Source organism: Centrocercus urophasianus, unplaced genomic scaffold (assembly GCF_019232065.1).
Source record: "Centrocercus urophasianus isolate 14NV4802_14NV808 unplaced genomic scaffold, USGS_Curo_1.0 seq_5, whole genome shotgun sequence".
In the NCBI taxonomy this organism is placed as follows: domain Eukaryota; kingdom Metazoa; phylum Chordata; class Aves; order Galliformes; family Phasianidae; genus Centrocercus; species Centrocercus urophasianus.
The window spans coordinates 6,794,676-6,817,101 of NW_024885088.1; the positions used below are offsets into that span (position 1 = coordinate 6,794,676).

At 45.2% G+C, this 22,426-nt stretch overlaps 1 protein-coding gene across 4 annotated transcripts in view; it reads left to right on the forward strand.

The window, feature by feature from the left end:
• Positions 1 to 12,446: 12,446 nt before the first annotated feature.
• The window catches only part of ETV6 (ETS variant transcription factor 6), a 131,225-nt gene continuing 121,245 nt past the window's right edge, over positions 12,447 to 22,426 (forward strand). For 2 of the 4 annotated variants that reach the window (XR_006171467.1, XM_042834910.1), the window contains exon 1: positions 13,401 to 13,469. Coding sequence is in view for 3 of the 4 variants with exons in the window: in XM_042834910.1 (XP_042690844.1) it covers positions 13,423 to 13,469 (47 nt within the window). In the remaining variant the exon portion in view is untranslated. Of the gene's footprint in view, positions 12,572 to 13,392; positions 13,470 to 22,426 lie in introns of those variants that run through there. The other 2 variants (XM_042834913.1, XM_042834912.1) reach the window with 2 other exon arrangements.

Genomic DNA, 22,426 nt, shown 5'->3' on the forward strand with positions numbered 1-22,426 from the left:
ATATAATGTTATTCCTCATATTAGATTATGAGCATTAAATCTACTAGACAATGTTAATCTGGCAGGAAAACAATTTGTGTCACTCTTTTATTGCCAGTAAGATATAAAGTTACAATGACATGGATGACAGTGCGCACACAAGTCAAAATGGGCACGACAGCTGTAATCCTGTCACTCTGTGGAGAAAATGATGCAGAAAAAGGGAGGGAGAAGCAGAACCAGACTGTGAAAATATTACCAACAGAAGGGATTAGGTTTTGAGAAAAGTTTGCTTCACCTCTGCAGCTGAGGTAAGTGAACAGGGGAAGGATAAACCAGCCACAGTACCTGTAAAATGTAAATCGCTTTGCTGTGACCTGGCAGAAATTTTGAACTCTGTCCCTTCAGCTTCTATTTCTTGTTTACTTTTGTTTAGAATGTTTTGCAGTAACAGCACATAGTTTGATGGCTTTTCTACTTTTACCTTCAGTTTCATCATATGTTTTCCTGTTCCTTAATTCTCCTGATCTGAACCATGTAATTACATATGAAATGTAGGCAGGCAGGGAGTCAGGGAGGGACAAAAGAACTAAATAAGGAGAGAGGGAGGAAGGGAAAGAGAGAGTGAAAGAGTGAAAGATAGATGAAAAAAAAAAAAGACCATAATGAAAGAGAAAAAAGTGTAAAAGCATTCAAAATTTGGGGGATAAATTTGCAAATAGTAGTTTACAAAAGTAAATCCATAAGCAAGATCAGAACATGCAGATACATTTGAATTTAATTTTTTTCTTCCCAATCTTTTCCTTCAAAATCCTGCAGTGTTGGAGTGAGAGACATGTAACTAATTATAAATAACTGACAAACAATTGTTTTAAAGTCCTGAGAATAACAGTATGGACAGATGTTACACAGTTCTGGACAATGTAAGAACGAAGCAGGTAGAGCTTAAATCTGAAACTGGTAGCTGGAGACCTAGCATACTCCAGAACTCTGTTCCAAATATACTATTTTTGGTATACCTTTGTGCTTCACTCATTCACCACTGATTCTGTGACCCCTGTGGAGCTCTGCCTGCTCATGAAATGAGCCTGTGCATGTGGAAATCTATGCTGCTACTGAAGGCTTTGGATATAGTTATGGTTAAGCACATACTTGACGTGTGTAGCCCTGCCCTGGCCCCTGCCCATCTTTGGGTGATGTCAGGAAGTTCCCCACATATCTTCAGAGATTTAAATTCCATTTAAACAACTACACCTGCTAAAGTAGGTCAAATGGAGAGGTTTCACCTACCCCAGCTCCTCTGCAGCTCCCTGCTATTGGTTTTCCCCCACAGTCTTGCTCTGGTTCCTTTCAGCCATTTCCCCTTATTGTCCTGACACCACAGTGGCAGGCAGGCTCAGGAGCCTGCCTGTGGCTCAGAAGTTACTGTCCTTTCTCCAGCTCCTAGCCAGGACACGGGCTCTGCTGGGCCCACGCATTCTAACCTAATTTGATAGAGTTAGCTATTGCTGAGTTGATATCAATGGAGCTCTAGGAGCTTTATCACGACCACTTGTTGATGCAGCATCCAAGTAAATTCCAACAGTAGCACTGTCAACGTGTTGAGGCTGTGACTTGTACAATGAGACCTGCTTTCCAAACGTAAGCATAAATTTGTCCCTTAGAAGAAGCTGCACTCCTGCAAACAGTGGAGTTAAATCAGTACAGTCCCCAGTAACTCTTCCCCTGTAACCTACCAGAATATTTTCTTTCACAGCACTACAAAGGCGTTTCCCTTATTTGCAGCAGCAATACACCAGATGATTCAAAATAATCCACTATGTGACAACATGTGATGATGACACAAATTAGAGAATGAGTGTCCAACCTTTTGGTATGCCAGGGCCACACTGAATGAAGAGGAATTGTCTAGGGCCACAACTATGAAGGTTGCTCTGAAAGTAATGCCTCCTAATTATTTCTATGGAAACTACAACTGATGCAAAAAGCACAGCTGTACTATTTAATAGAGCAAATCCTCAACTACAAAACACTCTTTTTCAATACAGGCATCACCATTAGCTATGCACTTTTCACTAGTGATGAACAAGAGGAAATTAGCTGATGTAGTCGCAAAGCCACTCTCAGTGATATCTGAAAAGTCATGGCAATCAGGGGAAGTACCTGGTTGTTGGAAAAAAAAGGCAACATCACACCCATTTTTAAGAAGAGTGAAAAAACCTGTCAGTTTCACTTCTATGTCAGAAAAGATTATGGAGCAAATCCTCCTGGAAGATATGCTAAGGTCCATGGAAGACAGGAAAATGATATGAGAGAACCAACATGGCTTCACCAGGGACAAATCCTGCTTGACCAACCTAGTGGCCTTTTATGATGGTGTAACTGCATCAATGAACAAGGCAAGAGCCACTGATGTCATTTGCATGCATCAGCACTTGTTAGGGGCATCAGTACTTGTTAGGTTCCTCTCCTGATGGAGAGGAACTCTGCAGAGAAGGATCTGGGGGTCCTGCTGGACAACAGGTTGACCAGGGGCCAGTATTGTGCTCTTGTACCTAAGAAGGCCAATGGTATCCTGGAGCGTATTAAAAAGAGCGTGGCCAGCAGGTCATGGGAGGTGATTCTCCCCTTCTACTTTGTTGTGGTTAAGCCATATTTAGACTACTATGTCTGGTTCACAGCCATAGTTCTGGGCTCCCCAGTTCAGAAAAGACAGGGAACTCCTTGAAAGAGTCCAGTGGAGGACCACAAAGATGTATAAGGGTCTGGAGCATCTCCCCTATGAGGAAAGGCTGAGTAACCTGGGTCTGTTCAGCCTGGGGAAAAGAAGACTGGGAAGATATTGTTTCCATGTCAGGCATCATTTTGTCAGACTACCTCTCTGCTGCCATGTGTTACATGGCAACAAAACGTAACAGAATATTGTTGGCAAAGCTGAACCTCTACTGCCGTCTCACCAACATCTGCCTCTGATGTTGTGGCACATCATAAAATAGGAGCCATTACTTTCAGAACAGCTCTCACAAAATACATAATATAGTTAATGTATTTAAATAATAACATTTATATTCTTTGTCTATTAATATATAAAAAAGAGCAACAAAAATAAAAATAGTGAGATAGTGAGAACCTTGTTTTTGTGAAACGCATCAGGCTGGTTCAGTGGCAGCAGTTGCAATTCTTTGAGCTCTCAAGGTTTTCACCAAAGATCATTTTATGAAATTTTACTCTTCCTGTGCTTTATCCTTGAAAACAGTTGTTGTTCGCAATGTATGTATTGCCAAAAGTGATGACATGAGTAAAGTGTGACTGTGCAGCGTGGGATATTTCTCTCCAGTAAGACAGGGGTTATAGAAGTCTGGTAAAGAGATATGATCCAATTCTTGATTGCAACTCTATATACCCATTTGAAAAATTGCAAGTAATGTATTTATGTCTACTGAAAATGGAGTCAGAAATAACAAAAAAAATGATTCTTTTCACAATCTTGAAACCTATTCTCAAATTCCTTCATCAAAATAGAAAGCATGGCTGCATATTTTTTGCTGCTCTCAGGACGGTGTTTAACCAAGGAATCAAAATTCATAAACTTCTTTGCCATAACTTGAGTTAGCACTGCAATGCGCCTTCCCTGTGCCCTGGTTTGAGCCCAGACAGGGTTAATGCTCCACTGATGTTTAGTTGGTGCTCAGTGACAGCTTCGTGCCAGGGGCTGGGCAGAGCCACTGCCATGACGGTGCAGGGCAGTGGGCAGGTCCCACTGTGAGCTGAGCTGGGCCACATGCAGCCTGTGTGCTGTGGACGGATGTGCCTGGCTTACAGCATCAAGCATTTTCAGTGTTGTTTTTTCACATATATTGGCTGTTTGATGAATAGATGCCATACCAAGACTTTTGCATTTCCATTTTGATAGTTGTGGATCTCTACAATAGGAAAGGAAAGGCTGCATGAGAACCCCTAATGAACACAGCATTTCTCACTCTAATACCTGAGACTGAATATATTTCTATACAGATTACGTATATGAGGGCTGCTCTGAAAGAATTGCCTCCTCTTTTATTATGTTGGTCCATGACATCAGAGACAGATGTTGGTGAGATGGCAGAAAGGTTAAACCTTCCTGACAACAGTCCATTACATTTTGTTGCTGTGTGGCAGATGGCAGCAGAGGGGCAGTCTGACAAAATGGTGTCTGACATGGGAGTGGGGAAGCAAAGGTGTGCCGCTGTATTCTTCCAAACAGAAAAAATGGCAACCGTTGATCTTCATTGCTTGCTGAGCACTTATAAAGACCAAATAGTGGATGTGAGCACAGTAAGGGGGTGGGTTCATTTCATCACTGATTTCAGCAGCGATGACAGGATGTGAAAAGACAAGCAATGTTGTAGACATACATGCATGGCTGCCTGTCACACTGCAAAATGAAGAACATCTTGATGAGCTCATCCACACAAATCAGCTAATGGGGGTGACTGCTGAAAAACAGTGTTTTGTAGCTGGGAACTAGTTCTATCAAATAGCGTTACTGTGTTTTGTATCTGTTGCAATTTCCATGGAGATAAATAGGTGGCATTAATTCAAAATGTCCTATGTATATATGTATTTATGTATTCCTGAAAAGCCAAGCATGAGACTTCTACTACAGGAAACAGTCTGAGTGAATCTTGGGAAAAGGACTTGCCTGGGAATATGAACTGAAAGCTAATCTTACTGCAAATGATGAAAAATGATGTGAAGCACAGAAATCAGTTTGCTAAGCACAAGAGAATCTTAGTGCTAAATGTGCAATGGGGGATTCTACCACAGCACATCTGTGTACGAACGTGCATGGATTTCCTGTTTTTTCCTCAGGATCAAAAACTCTCTCGCATTCTAACATCAATGTTTGTCTCAATTGCTTTCACATTCTTGGAATTTTCTACCATCTCCAACTATGTTTTGTTCCTTAAGAACCTGATGATATGCCTGAATCTCTAAGAGTAATCTCTGTTGAGATTACACAGTAACATCAGTAGACTAAGCTACTAGGTCAGGATCTTCAGAGATAACGGACAAAAAGAGACCCAAATGTGGATGAGGACTGATTGTGCCTTAGCAAAGCATGTACTGGAGGAACAGTACATCTCTTTCCATCCAGGAAATTTAAAGGCTGAGGAGGAATAACCGCACACATCTGTACAGCCTGGGGGCTGATCTGCTGGAAGGGAGCTCTGTAAAGAAGGACCTGGGTGTCCTGGTGGACAACAAGTTGACCAAGAGCCAGTAGTATGCCCTTGTGGCTAAGAATGGCAATGATTTCCTGGAGTATCTAAAAAACCATCAAGTAGCTATTTGTGTCTGCCTGAACTTTAGAAGGTGAAAATGAAACTAGTATTGCAAAAAGAAGAAAGAAGTAAGAACTAAATAAATGAATCAGTTAAGTTTTCCTGGGCAAAGATCAAATCAAAGAAAAGATATCAGCAGAGAAACAATAGAATGAGTTAATGATAATTATGGGCGCTTAGAACTAGTGATTGCCTCCGTAGATATTAAAAAGTATGAACACAAACAAACTTTATTCAGAAATGAGGTGAAATCCGTGATTGTTGTGCATGTCTGAGCTACTGCTCTCTACACTGCTGAAACTAGAAAAACAGTACACAAAGAGACAAATCACAGAATCACAGAATTGTAGGGGTTGGAAGGGACCTCCAGAGATGATCGAGTCCAACCCCCCTGCCAAAGCAGATTCCCTACACCAGGTCACATATGACCAATGAAAACCCTGGATGTAGCTTCCAAAATGTGTAAACTCCTTTGATAGACGGGCTACATCCTTCAGGGAAATCTGAGAAAATTAGCCCAGCAATTAAGTGAAGGCAGAAAGAGAACTGGTGACAGAGAACTGGTGGCAGCTGGCATGCAGACACATCACTGCACACTGAAAATTAAAAGTCTCACTGAAATGCTAGTTAGCCTCTTTTTCAAAGAATCACAACATCATAGGGGTCAGAAGGGACCTCTGAGATCATCTAATCCAACACTCTTGCTGGTTCCCTAAAGCATGTTACAGAGGAAAACACCCAGCAGGTTTTGAATATCTCCAGAGGTGACAACTACTCAGGGCAGCTTGTTAGGTGCTCAGTCACTCTCACAGTCTTGCCTCATACATGCATGGAATTTCTATGTTCTAGCTTGTGTCCATTGCCTCTTGGCCTCTCACTATACAGCAGTGACTCCACCCACTTGACTCCCGCCCTTTAGATATTTGTAAATGTTGATAAGTCTTCTCCAGGTTGAACCAGTCCCAGGTCTTTTAGCTGATCCTCATATAGGAGATGCTCCAGGTCTCTAATAATCTCTGTGCACCTCTGCTGGATTTTCTCCAGAAATTTCTCACTTTTTCTTGAACTGAGGAATCCAGAATTGGACAAAGTACTCCAGATGTAGCCTCATCAAGGCAGAGTAGAAGGGGATGATCACCTCCCTTGACCTGCTGGCCATGCTCTATTTTAAGCACTCCAGGAAATCATTGCCATTCTTAGCCACAAGGGCATACTACTGGCTCTTGGTCAACCTGTTGTCCACCAGGATACTCAGGACCTTCTTTGCAGAGCTCCCTTCCAGCAGATCAGCCCCTAACATGTACAGATGTGTGTGGTTATTCCTCCTCAGATGTAGGACTCTACAGTTGCCATGTGGATCCTCATTATTCTCTAGCCTGTCCAGGTCTCACTCAGTGGCAGCACAGCCTTCTGGTATGTCAGCCACTCCTCTCAGCTTCATATCATCAGCAATCTTGCTGAGAGTACAACTCCATCCCCTCACCCTGGTCATTGATGAAAATGTTAAACAAGTTTGGATCCAGTACCAATCCCTGAATAACACTTCTAGCCACAGGCTTCCAACTTTCACATAGATTTCACATGCCACAGTCCACAACCCACTGAGCTCCGCCAATCAGCCAGTTCTCAACCCATCTCACTGTCCATTTGTCTATGCCACAAAGGATAGACAAACCTTACCTACAGGGATGTTATGAGAGATTGTCAAAAGCCTTGCTGAAGCTAAGGTACACTGCTCTCCCTGTCTACCCAGCTGGTGATGATATCATAGATTAACAGACTGATCAAGCATGATTTCCCCTTAGGGAATCCATGTTGACTACTCTCAATAACTTCTTCTTCCACTTGTTTGGAGATGACATTCAGAACAACTTCTTCCATCACCTTCCCAGGGACGGAGGTGAGGCTGACTGGCCTGTAGTTTCCCAATTCCTCCTTCTTGCCCTTTTTGAAGACTGGAGTGACACTGGCTTTCCTCCAGTCCTCAGGCACCTCTCTCATTCTCCACGACCTTTCAAAGATGATAGAGAGTGGCTTGCCAATCACTTCAGCTCCCTCAGCATTCATGGGTGCATTCTATTGGGGCCCATAGATTTGCATGTGTCGAGTCTGCTTAGACGATTTCTGACCAGAACCTCCACAGACAGGGGAAATTTTTCTTTCCCCAGACTCTCTCTCTTACCTTCATGGTCTGGGATTTCTGAGGAACAGCATTAGCAGTAAAGACTGCAGCAAAAAATGCATTCAGTAACTCTGCCTTTTCAGTGTCCTCTGTAAGTGGGACATCCATCTCATTCAGCAGTGGACCCACATTTTCCCAGGTCTTCCTTTTACTACTGACATACTTAAAGAAGTCTTTCTTTTTGTCCTTGATCTCCCTCACCAGATTTAATACCAAGTGGGCCTTAGCCTTCCTCACTGCAATCCTGCACACCCTGACAGTGTTCCCACATTCCTTCCAACTGACCAGACCCCCTTTCCACATCCCATAGACTATCTTCTTCCACTGATTTTTTCCATGAGCTCCTTGCTCATCCATGTGTATCCCTACCACCTTTGTTTGATTTCTAAATCTTAGGGATGCATCGATCTTGAGCCTGGAAGAAGTGGTGCTAGAAAATCAACCAACTCTCTTGGGCTCCCTTACCTTCCAATGCTCTAACCCATGGGATACATCCACATAGGTCCTTGAAGAGGTCATAGTTTGCTCTCCTGAAGCCCAGGATTGCAAACTGCTACTTTCAGCTGACTGTAGAAGGACTCACCAACTTCCTCCTCTTGATCAGGTGGTCTGAAGTAAATACCCATAGCAGTGTCACACATATTAGCCTGCTCCTTAATCCTCACCCATAACCTTTCCAGTGGTTCATCATTCATCTTCCGGCAGAACTCAACACGAGTTGTTCTCTCACACAAAGAGCAATTCCACTATCTCGTCTTATTGGCCTATTGTCTTAAAAAGTACATAACCAACTATGACAGCATTCCAGTTATGCAAGCTGTCCTACCATGTCTCTGTGATCACAATGAGATTAAGGTCCTGCAACCTCACATGGTTCTCTTTTTTTCCTGCTTATTTGCCACACTGTGCACGTTGGTACAAAGTCGTTTTAGAGAAGAACAAGGAGCTGAGGATGCAGGTTTCTCTAGAGAAATGCAGGAGCATTCCCCACAGCTATACACATCATTGAAGTGACTGTTCTTCAGGCTCATCTCATGGGAGGCAGCTAAGGAACATTTATCACAGTTCTGATTGGCTTGGCTCATTCTCCAGTTGTGAGTGTGCCATGGGAGTTGCATTTTTGATCCCACTCCCACAGTCCTTCAGTTTAAAGCTCACCTTACTACGTTAGCTAGCCTGTGCCAAAAGTTGTCCTGCCTCTTCTAGGCAGGTGGATCCCACCCTTCCCTAACAGGTTATAATCTTCATAGAAAGTCCCGCTGTCGTAAGAAACAAAAGCTTCTTGCACCAACCACATATCCAGGAGTTGATATGCATTATAAGTCTATTTTTGGCTGCCCTCTTTCCTCCAACTGGTAAAACTGAAGAGAAGTTAACTAGGGCACTAGTGTTCTTCACATGTGCAGCCAGGGCTTTATAGTCTTCTTTGATTCTGCCTATGTTCCGGTTTCCATTGCCATTCATGGCCACATGAAAGAGCAGTAGCAGATGGTAGTTCCATGCTCTTGACTAACGGTGGCACTCCCTTGGCAATTTCTCAGATCTTGGCTCCCAGGAAGCAGCAGGCCTCTCTAGACAGCCATGTCAGGCAAGCAGAGGGGAGTGAGCCTCAGTGCCTTTAAGAAGGGAGTCACCTACTACAAGCAGGGGCTTGCCCTGTTTTCAGGGACATACTCTAGACTATAAGTATGAACACCCAATGCCAGATTTTCAGGCCACTACAAGAAAAAGATCGTTCTTCAGTTTACAGCTTTCTCTTCCTGCTGTTGCCTTCCAACACCACAGTCTCCCCTTCCCATGACAGCCCTAATAAAGGCAGAAACTTGGTGTCACGTTACAGGCCAGAATAGGATTACCTTTTGCCTGAATTAGTATTGCTACCATCTATTTGAGCAAAAAGTTAGGGGATTTCTGGCAAGGGCATCTATGAAAGGTGACTCTGTGGGATCATAAATCTTGCTTTGAACTACAGGATCCTCCCTGTAGGTAAGCTAAGCAGTAGACTCTTGGTAGGAGGGAAAGAAATCAGCTGGGAGCCCATTCAAGGTTTAATATTAGCTAACGCACTTCCATTCTGCTCTGGGCAATCTCCATACAGAACAGATCTAAAGAGAAGCTGACAGCTGGAGAAGCTTTCTCCTCATATGCCCAGAGCAACTGTGTGCAGCCACAGACCATCCTGCTCACCAGGAGACGTGGCAGCATTTCCTGTCTCCTATACAGCACAGCAGCCAGGACCATGTAGTTTGAGGTCTCAGGAGATGGCAACTAATGACAGAAATCAAAATGGATGAAAATTTGCATAGATACCAGAGAACCCCGAAAGAGTGGACATACAGATGTCAAAACCATGGGCAGAAAAAAATTAGACCCAGGACACACAGCTTCACCATAACTGTCATGGACAATATTAGATTACAATTATATTGCAAGAGGAAATATTGAGGAGTAAGAGGGTCCATAACACTGATTCACGGTGGTGGCAGATGACAAATTTTGAAGCTGGTGAGGCAATTTACAGACAGACTAAACCACTATGGAGCATTGGCTACATTCACAAAGGACTGGAGAAGACACTGTTTCTAAAAGTGGCTGGGTGTGAGATGGGTAAGAAAGACCAATGATGGTAACAAAGTAGCTGCAGGGACTGATGAAAAAGGAGATGAAAAGAACAAATGTCAATGGCTAGGAAAGAAGTGATACCTAGGTGAAAAGCACAGAGAGCCATAAAAGAAAAAAAAACTAGGGTAGTAAAATACATTTATAACCAGGAATAGTTGGGTGAAATTGGACAAATGAAAATATGGACCAAATAATTTCCCAACCACAGGAGCTGTTAGACCATGAAACAGACTCCAAAAGGAAGTGGCGTAAGTCCCATTATGTAACTTAAAACTAATGTGGATGGATCAATCACGTGCTATAAATATAGTACCAGTGGGGATGTGCAGTGGATGACCTAACAGGTACTTTCCATCTCTAATTTTTACATTTAACATAAGGAATCACAAAACTCTCTTGCCATGAGGTACAAAATAATGACTCAGCACTTGGGAAAAGCCAGCAGTATTCATATACAGGATGAAAGGGGAAATGTCATACAATGATGAAGTAGAGAGAATAATAGCAGAGAGAGTTGCACCATAAAAGCAATCAAGATGCAATGACTCTTCTCCAGCAGTGCAGTCCTGTTGAGCAGAGCAGGGTAGACAAGATTTCTGTTATTGAGTTGGCTCTATATTAGGAACTCATCAGTTGCTAAGCTGAGAGAGAATATTATTTTCCCTTCCTCCTTTTTAGTTTCCTGGACTGCTTAAAATGAAGCTGTAACAAGCTGCAAGAGAGCACAGGGAGTTAGTTGGTCCTGGTATGCAAAATGGCCTGCGGCAGCCTGCCCCAGAATGCCTACCAGCAGATCCTAGCAACCTCCTGTCCTGGGCAAGCTGGAGTCTTTCTCACCACATCTTGTGATGAAGGCTGGGATGGAAGAGCAGGAGATATCCACAGAAACAGCAGGAACAAGGGAGGGTTATGACCTCACACATGGCCCCAAACACACTGTGCGTGATGTAAAATGTCTATTTTAAGTGTAATGAAAAATCAGTGATCAGTCGTTTCAAGACTCCAGTACACATTTCCTTGGCTCTCTCCCGACATGGATGCATCCCTCTCCAGACAACTCGGGAACACACTGCACCAAGGCGAGGAAAGGACCACTTTTTCTGTTCCCAAAACCAGCAGCACTCTTATTGCTGACCCGCTGAGAACAGAAGCCTCCAATTCAAAGCGATCCATCTCCAAAACAAGGAAACGTAACCCACCCCACACTACTTGTCTCTGACGTTCGTCCACAGATCACACCCGACACTCCCGTGGAAGTTACGAACAAACGCGGCGCAGCTGTACGCGCCTGCCTGCGTTAGCGCTGTGCCGCTCTGCAACACGCACACACCGCTCCGTGACCCCATGTGTTCGCCGTGCTGCGGGAAGCTCAGGCGGACCCCGAGGCGTGGAACCCGACCGACAAAACAGAGCCGGGCGCTTCCGCGCCGCGGCCACGCCATACGGGCTGAAAGAGTCCGCGTCCCCAGCACACCAGCTAAGGCGCGGTGCTTCCCTTTGGGCGCCGGGCGCCGCGCCACGCTCGCTCTTTGCGAAGCGCGGAGCTCCCTTCTCCATAGTGCGTGTGCGTGGGGCGGCGAGGCCCCCCCAGCCTCTGCATCCCTACTCGGGGCTCCTCGTGTCCTCCGCCGCCTACTGTAGGACCGCGCGGAGCCACTGCTGCGCCCTGCCCGGACTTCCCGTGCCACTTCCAGGCTCTTAAAGGGGCCGCTCCGCGTGCGGAACAAAGGCCATTGTTGTCGTCGCCGTTCCGCTCACCGCCTCCCTCAGCACCTTCCACCCGTTCGCCGGGTTCTCCGCCCCCGCTGGCGCGTCTCAACGGCCCTTCCGCGCCGCCTCCCCCCGGCGGAGCGGCGCAGAACGCAGCACGCCTGCCCCAGCCGCCGCGCCCGCCCAGACCCCTTCCTCTCGGCTGTCCTTCAGCGCCAGGGCGCACGCGGGCGGCTGCCGTTCACGGCCGTTTCGCGCCGCGGCGGCACCTTTAAGGGGCGGGGCCGGCTGCCGGGAACTCACGTCACTTTCGGGCCCCCGAAACTCCGGCTTCATGGGCGGGGCACGGCCGGCCGGGCCCGCGCCGCCTTTCGGTTTCTCTTCCAGGAAGGAAAACACTGGTGGGCAGCGGGGGCCGCGGCGGAGCGCCCGCCCTTTCCCTCCCTCCCCCCGCCTCGCGCTCTCCCCCCTGCCCCGCGCACACGCGCGCTCACACACGCGCGGTCCCGCACACGCGCGCACACGGCCAGGCGCGGCGGGGGGGCGGCAGCTTCCGAGCGCCCCCCGGAGCGCGGCGGCGGGGAGGGGATCCCGGGCAGCTCCGCGGGCCGCGGTGGCGGCCGCAACTTCCTCCTGAGGGGCCGGCGGGGGAACGGGAGGTGGGAAGAGCCCCAGAAGTTCCCGGCCGCCCGCTGGGCTGCGCGGAGCTCCTCCTTGAGAGATGTCTGAGCCTGCTGCCCAGTGCTGCATCAAGGTAACGAGCCGGCCCGCCGCCCCGCCCGCTGCCGCCGTGCCTCAGTGTCACGCTGCCTCGCTTAGCTTTGTTTGCCGGGTTTAGTTTATTTCTGCTGCTTTTTGTCGCCTCGTCTGTGTCTGCTTGTTTTTGCGGCGGGGGCTGAGCCCCCCTGCCTTCCGCGCCCGCCGCCGGCCCCGCGGGTGCGGAGCGCTGTTTCACGCGGGGACGGCAGCGGCGGTGCCTCGGGTCGGGGCGCAAAGTTGGGAGAAAGTTTCTTGCCGAGAGGGGATGCGCTCCTCGGGGCTCCCGCGGGCACGGCACGGCTTTCCCCTTCTGTTTGGTTGGCTTTATTCTTTATTACCCGAGGTTTTTTTTTTTTTTTTTTTTTTATTATTATTAATCTGTTTGTTTATTTTGACCTTTTTTTTAATTTAATTTTATTTAATTTTATTTTTTTTTAGTTCGCCTCTTTTCGTGTCCCTTTGGCACCCCGCGGGCAGTGCAGACAGACCCCAACGTCCCTCTCACCCGGCGCCCTCCCACCCCGCAGAGTGGCGCAGCGGTCAGCACCACGCTTTTTGTCCCTCGACAGCTTTGGGCCGAGGAGGCTTTCGGGTTCTCTGGTGTGACTGCGGTGTGAAGCGCCCGGCTCTGTTTTGTCTCTGGGTTAGGTGCTCTCGGGTCCCATACCTCGGGGTCCGGCTGGGCTTCCCGCAGCACGGCGGACACATGGGGTCACGGAGCGGTGTGTGCGTGTTGCAGAGCGGCACAGCGCTAACGCAGGCAGGCGCGTACAGTTGGCCGAGCAAACTCCCGCACGCAGAAACTGCGATTCAGCTGCGCCGCGTTTGTTCGTAACTTCCACGGGAATGTCGGGTGTGATCTGTGGACGAACGTCAGAGACAAGTAGTGTGGGGTGGGTTGCGTTTCCTTGTTTTGGAGATGGGTCGCTTTGAATTGGAGGCTTCTGTTCTCAGCGGGTCAGCAATAAGAGTGCTGCTGGTTTTGGGAACAGAAAAAGTGGTCCTTTCCTCGCCTTGGTGCAGTGTGTTCCCGAGTTGTCTGGAGAGGGATGCATCCATGTCGGGAGAGAGCCAAGGAAATGTGTACTGGAGTCTTGAAATGACTGACCACAGATTTTTTTTCGTTGCACTTAACTAGGCAGGTTCACACGGAATGTGAAATGCCTATTTTAAGTGACCTGTTCCAAGCATTGCAGTCTGGACCTATTTTTACTGCTCAGAATGTTTTGTCCATGTGCGGGCTCTCACAGCAATCTTTGCCTAAGCAGAAGCTGCCATTCAGGTGCAGCACTTAAAGCATTGTCCTGAGTGCTAGTGAATACGGGGCCATCCGAACACAGGAAACAGAAGGGGCGCAGAGAATTTTTTGGCTCATCTCCTGGTGCTGGTTTTAATAGTTTCAAATATAGCAGGTCTTTCAGACAGAAAAGTGGATTTCAACCGATAACGTTTCTTCAAACCACTCTGGATAACTTTCTGTTTGATTTTCCTTAGTACCGTTGGCTTTTTGGGCACTTGTTTCAGACAAATGGAGCAAAAGCCAGTTGTGGTGGGCACCCGGATTTTGGAGGGTCTGCTTAGCAGTTGTGTGACTGTACGGGCGCACCATTATTTCTGCAACCTGTGGGTTGGGGCATGGGAGCAAGCTCCATGCCTATCAGAATGGCTGCAGAGCTGCTGTGTTGCTCTGAGAAGTAGTTTCCCTCTGAGGTTTTGCATTAGGGGTTTGTGAACTGGCAGAGGTGGTAATGGTGAATGCATTTTGGTGATTTTTTTTCTGTTTTTATTTTTCTGCCCCAACACGGGGCAAGGCTGTGCCGTAAATTCCCCAGCAGCTGAGCGATGAGCCGTGGAAAGCTCTGATGAAGGGAGTGAAGGCTCAGGCTCTATTTGTGCTTGGGATGCTCAGTGCACAGTCTATCTATTGGAGAAGCACTCTAAGTTTTAGGAAAACTGCGAGGTGATGAAATTTTGGTACGGATTTGACTACTTGTAATCAATATAAACTTGCAGTAGTATCTTTGCTCATGTCAAGTAGGTATGTGCAATTGTATATTGCTATGTATTTGCTTTGTGGCAGATATGTATGTATGTATTTCTTTCTCCGAGAGAGAAGTGCAACACTTAACGTCTGGTTCCACCAGTGCTCAAGTGTGCAAGGCTGGTGGTGAGCCTCTACTAAGAGGCTGATGCTTCTTGTGTTAGTCAGTGACAAAACTCCCGTTAAGTTCAGAGTGTGTAGGATTGCATAGGAGAAAGCCGCAGTATAAAAGTACATACGTATTTAACATCTGATTAATCACTTAACTCCTTTGCAGCAGCCTATTTAATCCCTTTGAAGCTAGATTTTACTAACAGTGTCCCAATTAAACATTGGTCGTTACTATTCACTGTGTCATTATAGAAGAAGTCAGTTTCCTGGGAGGCAACCCATTAAAACAGCAGCCCTGGTCTGAAATGCCCCAATTAAACAGAGGATCCTTTAATGATAATTTACATGTATTTTTGTACCTTGCATCTCAAATTGCTTTTTGGAGGGAGGCAGTTCAGTGACGCTGTGCTGATAGAAGTGGTGATAAGCAGAAGGTAAAATCACAGTTACACCTGCCTTTTAGAAAGTTGTCTGGGTTCTTGAGCACTTCCCAATGACAGCTTGCATTGTGAAGTCTTTTGACAGAAAGTTTCCTCATAATCTGCTTACTGTGTGAGAAGGGAAAGCGGGGGCAACGTGTTTTTGGCCAGTAGTATTGTTCTGAGCTGCAGTCCAAAAATTAGCTGTTTGCATTTTTTTGCATGTGTTTGTTTTGGAATATTTGTGATTCAGTGCCATAAGCTGGGTATCCCCAGAGCAGCAGCAAATCATAAGCAAGTGCTTCTGAAAATGTTCACTTTGGCCTTTGCTTTCTCTTTCTGTGAAACAGGCATAAAATAATAATGAACCTATCTCTGCAGGGTAGTGGTGAGGCTAAGTATTTGTAACGCAACATGGAAACAATGATGTTTATTGCAGAAATGAGTGGCAGAGTGAGTGGTCTGATTTGTTCCTGGATTTTTAAGTCACACAGTGTGTGAGGTGGCAGTGGTGGTGGTCTGTTTTGACTGTTGACACTTTGTTGGGGGACTTGTAATTTTCCCAAGGGTCTGTACTCGGGCCTGTCCTCTTCAGTATCTTTATTGATGACCTGGATAAGGGCATTGGGTGCACCATCAGTAAGTTTGCAGATGATACCAAGTTGGGAGGAAGTGTTGATCTGCCAGAGTGTAGCAAGGCCCTGCAGAGGGATCTGGACAGGCTGGATTGCTGGGCTGAGGACAGTGGGCTGAAGTTCAAGAAGACCAAGTGTCAGGTCCTGCACTTTGGCTACAGCAACCCCAGGCAATGCTACAGGCTTGGGGCAGAGTGGCTGGAAGACCGTGAAGAGAAAATGGACCTGAGGGTATTGGTTGATGCTCAGCTGAACATGAGCCAGCAGTGTGCCCAGTTAACCAAGAAAGCCAGTGGCATCCTGGTTTGTGTTGCTTGCAGGAGCAGGAAAGTAATTGTCCCTCTGTATCAGCCCTGGTGAGGCTGCACCTCAAGCACTGTGTTGAGCTTTGGGCCCCTCACTACAAGAAAGACATCGAGGTTCTGAAGTGTGTCCAGAGAAGGACAACAAAGCTGATGAGGGGTCTGGAGCGGCTGAGGGAGCTGGGATTGTTCAGTCTGGAGAAGAGGAGACTCGGGGAGACCTGATTGCTCTGTACAGCTACCTGAAGGGAGGTTGTTGTGAGCTGGGGTTGGCCCCTTCTCTTGTGTAACTGGTGATAGGACCAGAGGGAATGGTCTCAAGCTGCACCAGGGGAGATTCAGGCTGGTTGTTAGGAAATACTACTTTTCTGGAAGAGTGGTCAGGCAGTGGGATGGGCTGCCCAGGGAGGTGGTGGAGTCACCGACCCTGGAGGTTGTTCAAGGAATGTTTAGACGTTGTGTTGGTGGACGTGGTTGAATGAATGAGTAGTACTGGTGATAGGTGGATGGTTGGGCTGGATGTTCTTGTAGGTCTTTTCCAACATTGGTGATTCTATGATTCCAAGCAGTCAGAGAGAACAACAGCAAAGACAGGCTACCACTGTTTCTTGTGCATCTAAACAGCAGAGTTGAGGCAGTTGATTCTTTTGCTGGGTTATTTTTTAGGACTACAATGCAAGCCAAATTTAGCCAGTATTGGGTCTAGTGTTACTGAGTTGTCTTTAGGCAGTATTTTATTGGAGAGCAGAGGACAGCTATTTGCCTTGTGTATTTCTTTAGTAGCACATGGAACTTGAAAGTAGATGATAGTTGGCTGTTTTTTCTTTCTTTCAAAAATGCCACTATTGGGTAGAAAATAAATGTGGAAAGCTTAGCTGAAGTTGTTTGTTTATGGAATGTTTGGAGCAGCAGTAAATAATGCATTTTGAATGGAATTAGGCCTTTCAGTGGTAGATGATATTGCTTCTTGACTGTAATACTACTGAGCTCTAAAGTGAACTGCATATACAACTTAAGGAAAACTACAAATGATTCTTCATCTAAATGATTTTCCAAAGGTTATCCCTTGTTAAGCTGCATGCAGTTTCCTTTGCTTCAGGGTTGTCCTTGTGTAGTTTGCAAATAGTGTCAGCATTGAGGTGGTCTGGAGAGAGACAAGGTGGTTAAGAAAGAGAGACAGGTAATCTCAGTTATTTATGTTGGTCGGTGTTCTGTGGAATGTTTGCACATGGGAATTAATGGTATTGTAAATCATTTTATAAATGTGTATAGTACAGAGAGTAATGCTGGGTGTGACTGAGAGAGTTAAATAGCCCCACAAAAATACTTTGAATGTGACAGTTGGATTTTGCATGTTAAACCATTAACAGCTGGCTAATATTAAATGCAGAGTTTAGATTTTCAATTCTGTAATTAAATGGAAAGCTGTTGTAGATAGGAACTAGAAGTGATTTCTTGTTGTGTGAATTCTTATTTTTTTCCCCAGCTAGCCCAGGTAGGGTCTGAGCAAGCTTGGAGATTATTCGTTTTTAAAATGGGGAGTTAAATCTAGAGGAAACCAACAAAGAAGCATCTGTAAAACTGATGGGATGTTGTAGAAAGTGAGATTATTTGTAACGTTTGTGTTTCAACCAAGTGCAGATGAAGTGATTTTTTTTTTTCCGTTATGAATTCAGTGGGCTCCTCCAAAGCATCTATTACTGGAAACTAGGAATGTTTTCTGAATTGTATATGGGAACCTCTGGAAATCCAGGAGCTTGGAGTTCTACCAGATAAATGAAATGTTTAATAAAATGCCAGAGATAGTACTACCAGAATTCAGGGATAGAATTATCTAGTTAGGGTGAGGCATTCAGAATCTGCAAACTGCATTTTCTTTTGTTCTCCTTTTTTTCCCCTTAAAAGGGCTTGCTGTAAAGTAAGTCTCCATTGTTAATGGTGCGCTGTGAAACTCTGCTGATGTGCTTGAATGTTGAATGGAGTAAACCCAATACAACAGCAGTGTTGGGGAGCTCCTTCCCACTCTCTTGGAACTCACCTGGTGTCTTTGCTGGGTTTACACCTTTTGACAGATGTCTCCTTTTTTTTTCTTCCTGTTAGAGCAGAACTGCAGAACATTGCCACAGCACTCTACCCCTTGAATGGCAAGTTCTTTTCTTTGAGTCTGCCCTGTATGTAAAAGCACACGGAAACCAGATCTTCTCAAATCTGTCCGGGGTCGGACATTACAGGCAGTAAGATTTGAGGAGCCAGAAACTCTGGGGCAAGGCATCTGCTCTCCTGTTTGTCAATGGAAGACACTGGAGGAATCGCTTCCCAGCAGATGGGTCCTTGATGCCACATCAGCAAGGGGTGATAGGGAGATTTCCAGTGAGCCCCACTGACATGCAGCTTGAAGCCTGTAGAGCCAATAGGATGTCAGTGGTGAGCTGCCCTTAGCGATGGCTCTGGTCTGGGGCCTCACCACAGCTCTAGAGGACCAGCTTTCTCCCGTTTAAAAGTAGACAGCCTGGTGTGGGCACATGTAGCTGCTGTGACTGGAGGTGAGGAAGAGAAGGGCTGAGGTTTTTTCACAGAGGGACAAGGATCCTGCTGTGTCCCAGGGTACTGGGAAGTTACAAGAACTGGGGTGCTGGTAGAGATAAAATGCTCTCCTCAGATGACAGTCTGAGTGGTTGTTGCACTGGCAAATGAGTTCAGTGAACGGGCTCACTGGAAGAGGAAGTGTAGGAGTAGCTTCCAGGGGAAGAAAGTTATAAGCTGTAAAATATTTCATGGTATGTGGCCTGGGTTGTATATAGTGTGTTGCCCTGTAAACACTGGGCTCAAACACCATGAAGATAATGCCTTAGCAAGTCACCCCACACCAGCTGAATCATCAGAACCACCATTGGCTGACCATGTGCTGGCTTTTGTTACCTCCCAGATGAGATAAATCACAACTTCTCTTAAACCTCAAAGCACTATTAGGGGGAATTAATAGTATATACAGCCGACTTGGTCATGCTCATGGACAGTAGCTGGGCTCTGCAGGCTCAGAGAAGGATGAAGTGAGGTATTTCCAGTTTTTCTTTTCCCCGTGGCAGTTTTGAGCAGGGTGCTTTCATGGCTCTTCTGCTTAACAGAAACAGTGAGGTCTCCTTGAGCTAGTCCTGTGCTATTGATCTTGGTTTGTCTGCTGATAGGCCTTATTTTTTTCCCGATTTTAGGAAACAATTCTGTGGAGAAATGAAAGGGAAAATGAGCTCAGGTTTCAGCTAGAGGTCAAACAGGCAATTAAACCTGTAGCAGTAAAGAAACCGAGAACAAAACAAAAGAGATCTGTATATTGCATTTTGAATTCATACTGTGTGTTGGTTCTGGTTATAGCATATTTTACTGATTATTAAGAGGGCTTGTAGTGGCACTGGAAAATAAACAGAAATGTGTAGTGAAGTTGACGAAAAGCCTGGGGAACCTTCCATAGGAAGAGAAGCTAAATTGCCTGTGACTCTTCAAATGACTCAGTTTGGAAAAGGAGACTGCTGGGGGCGATATAATAGAGATCTATAAAATCACCCAGTAGTAGTGTATGGGGAGCAATTACCTGATAGTACACAACTACACAAGCAATGAAATTACCACTGAGCAAGTTTGAAACAAGTTCTTCCATCTGTGTTAAATTATGGAACTCACTGCTGGAGGATGCTGCAGAGGCTGTAAATACAAATGGATTTTAAAAAGTGGGTAGAGGAATACATAGAAGATTTCAATCCTGACAGCTTTTATGGGGGAAAAAAAACCCTGTAATTACCATGGGAGAAGATTGCTTTTTCTATTAAGACTTTCCTGAGATGGACTTCTTATCCTTTAGAGACAAGATCGCAGGCAAGGCAGGCATGCTCTGATATTATACAGGCATGTAGATGCTCCAATGTAAAATTCTGCAAACTATAAAGCTGGTCTCAAGTAGTTATTAGTCTCTTCCAAGTTGTTTCTGAAGTCTCTGTCTCAACCCCTAACAGTCTTGATTTCAAGAGCACTTGTTATTTGTGAAGAGAGCTGAGGAAGAATCTGTCTGTGAGTCTTTGAGGATCCTGTAAAGTCTGGATTGCTTGGAGTAGCAAGAGATTGGTTTTGTTGCTTTAATTATTCAGATTCAAATGAAAAAGGGGAAAACCTTCAGGGAATACAAGGAAGGGGAATTACTGCTTAGTGCTGAAAAACAGAAGTTTACTGGTTTTGAGGGACAGACATTGTTTACTTCCAGGAGCCAAGTGCAGGTTGAACTGTGCTTTTCCAAAGGTCCCACAGTTCCCATTATCACCCTTATGAAATGTGGTTCTGAAGAATTAACTCTTTTTTTTCCACATGTGCAACTAATGGTGTCCCTGCTGGAGGCTGCAGGGATGGGGACAGGAGCTGCTGCTTTGCTACTTGGCCAAATGCTGTGAGCAGTTGCTGAACCATCTTATTTGTAAAGAAGTGCTGTCCTTTGTACAGACCTTTGTGAATTTTTTTTAAGCAGCGAGGAGAGGAATTGATTTACAAATCAGTTTTGATAGTTTTGCATGTGTACTTTATTCTTTGTCTTAAAGTAAGACTGATTCATATCTGTGGAGAGCCATTAAAGCACTGATGTGCAGCTAAACGTGGTCTTTAGCCTACATCTAGCTCTCCTTTCTGCTAACCTATAGTGTTCATAAGTATCTATGTAAGTAATTACATAACTTCATAGTTTTCCTTAGCTTTTTGTTAAATCTTTTGATTTGGGGAAATAATGAATTACTTTGTTTGATGAATGATTGATTTTTTATTTTTTAACATGCTATTTATGATAGACTGTATTTGGCTTTGCAGTGAAATGTAGTTACATCTACAACCACCTTTTGTGTCCCCCAAACCCTAAGAATTAAAAGTGATCTTAAATAAATAAATTGATATTTGTACTTGAAAATGAAGCATCTGGTACATTCTGACATATTTTTAAATTGATTCAAGTTTTCTTTTTAAGCAAATAGTTTTTGTGTTTTTTTTTTATGATTGCACTGATTGCTTGTCTTGATGATTTAGTGAGGTATTTAGTTCTTCACCCCTTGTATTTATTTATTGACAGGAGTAAGAAAACAAGCCTTCCATTTCTGCAGCTCCAGAGCATTTTCCAGCTTTGTAATGGGTATATTGGCTAAATAAAAAGAAGAAAATATTCTCTGTGTTGTCTACAGCTGTCTTGATTGTGTGGCAGGCTTGGGCTTAGGTGTACGACAGTGGGTCCCACTGGTTGAAATGATATGACTTTTATTCATGCTTTAGTATAGTTTTGTACTTGGTATTTACCTTTAAATTTCCTTCTTTTTTTTTTTTTCTTTTTTCTATTATAGCTATGACTGGATCTCAGTGCACTTGTTTAGGTTCACATTTAAATGAAGTGGGTTAGAAATACAGCATTAGGAACTTTTTCTGGCTTCCTCTGGTTATCCTTCATTGTGATTTTTCTTTTAATGGTTAGTGGTATGACCTGTCTTCATTAGCAACGTAGGGCCAAAGCAATAGAAAATGAGCTGACACTAGGGGTATTTCTCCAGCCTCAATATTTGGCTTTGCAGACAATAGAGGAAGGCATCATAGATGCAGAACAAGCTTTAAGGTTCCAAATGAAACAAAAACTCCAAAAAGAAAAACCTTTGAAGGAACAGATTTTAGCATTCATTCTCTAGTATAGGTGTATGTTTTCAAAGGTACTTGAAAGGCTCCATTAGCTCAGTGTTTTAATGTGTTGCTGCAGCCAGTTTCCTTTCAGTAAGAGGGAGCTGTGATTGCCCTTCTTCATTAGTGTGGAGCTGAGTGTCTTCACACAGTTCCTTGGCACTTAGAGTTGCAGAAAAATAACACCATGCTCTCCCTGCATGGTCTCCTCAGGCTCGTTTGCCTGCTGCCTGCCTGAGACTCCCCTTCTCACTGTTCTCTTGGGACATTCTGTGATCCTTAGGTCTGTCAGTGCCGTTGCTAGTGGTCTCCCTTCACGCTAATGGGGTGAGTACCGGCTGAGTACCTTGCAATCCTACTGCTGCTGCCTAAGAGGTGAAGGGTTGTATGGTGATGAAAGAGGCTATGCAAGCAAGCATTTCAAGGCTGAAGCTACTGTCTTGATTTGCGTTAGAGCTCCATGCCTGTGCTGCTCTGAGCCCATGTGTCTTCATAAGCTAAATACACAGAAATTTACTCAACATTGCTGCAAGGTACAGGCTTTCACATGGGATGGCCCTCTATGCCTGGATAGATAGGTAGCTGTTGGAACCAAACGTGGATCTGGTGTCCATGTTTCTAGTTACCTGCTCTAAGCAATCTATGGGACTATAGCAA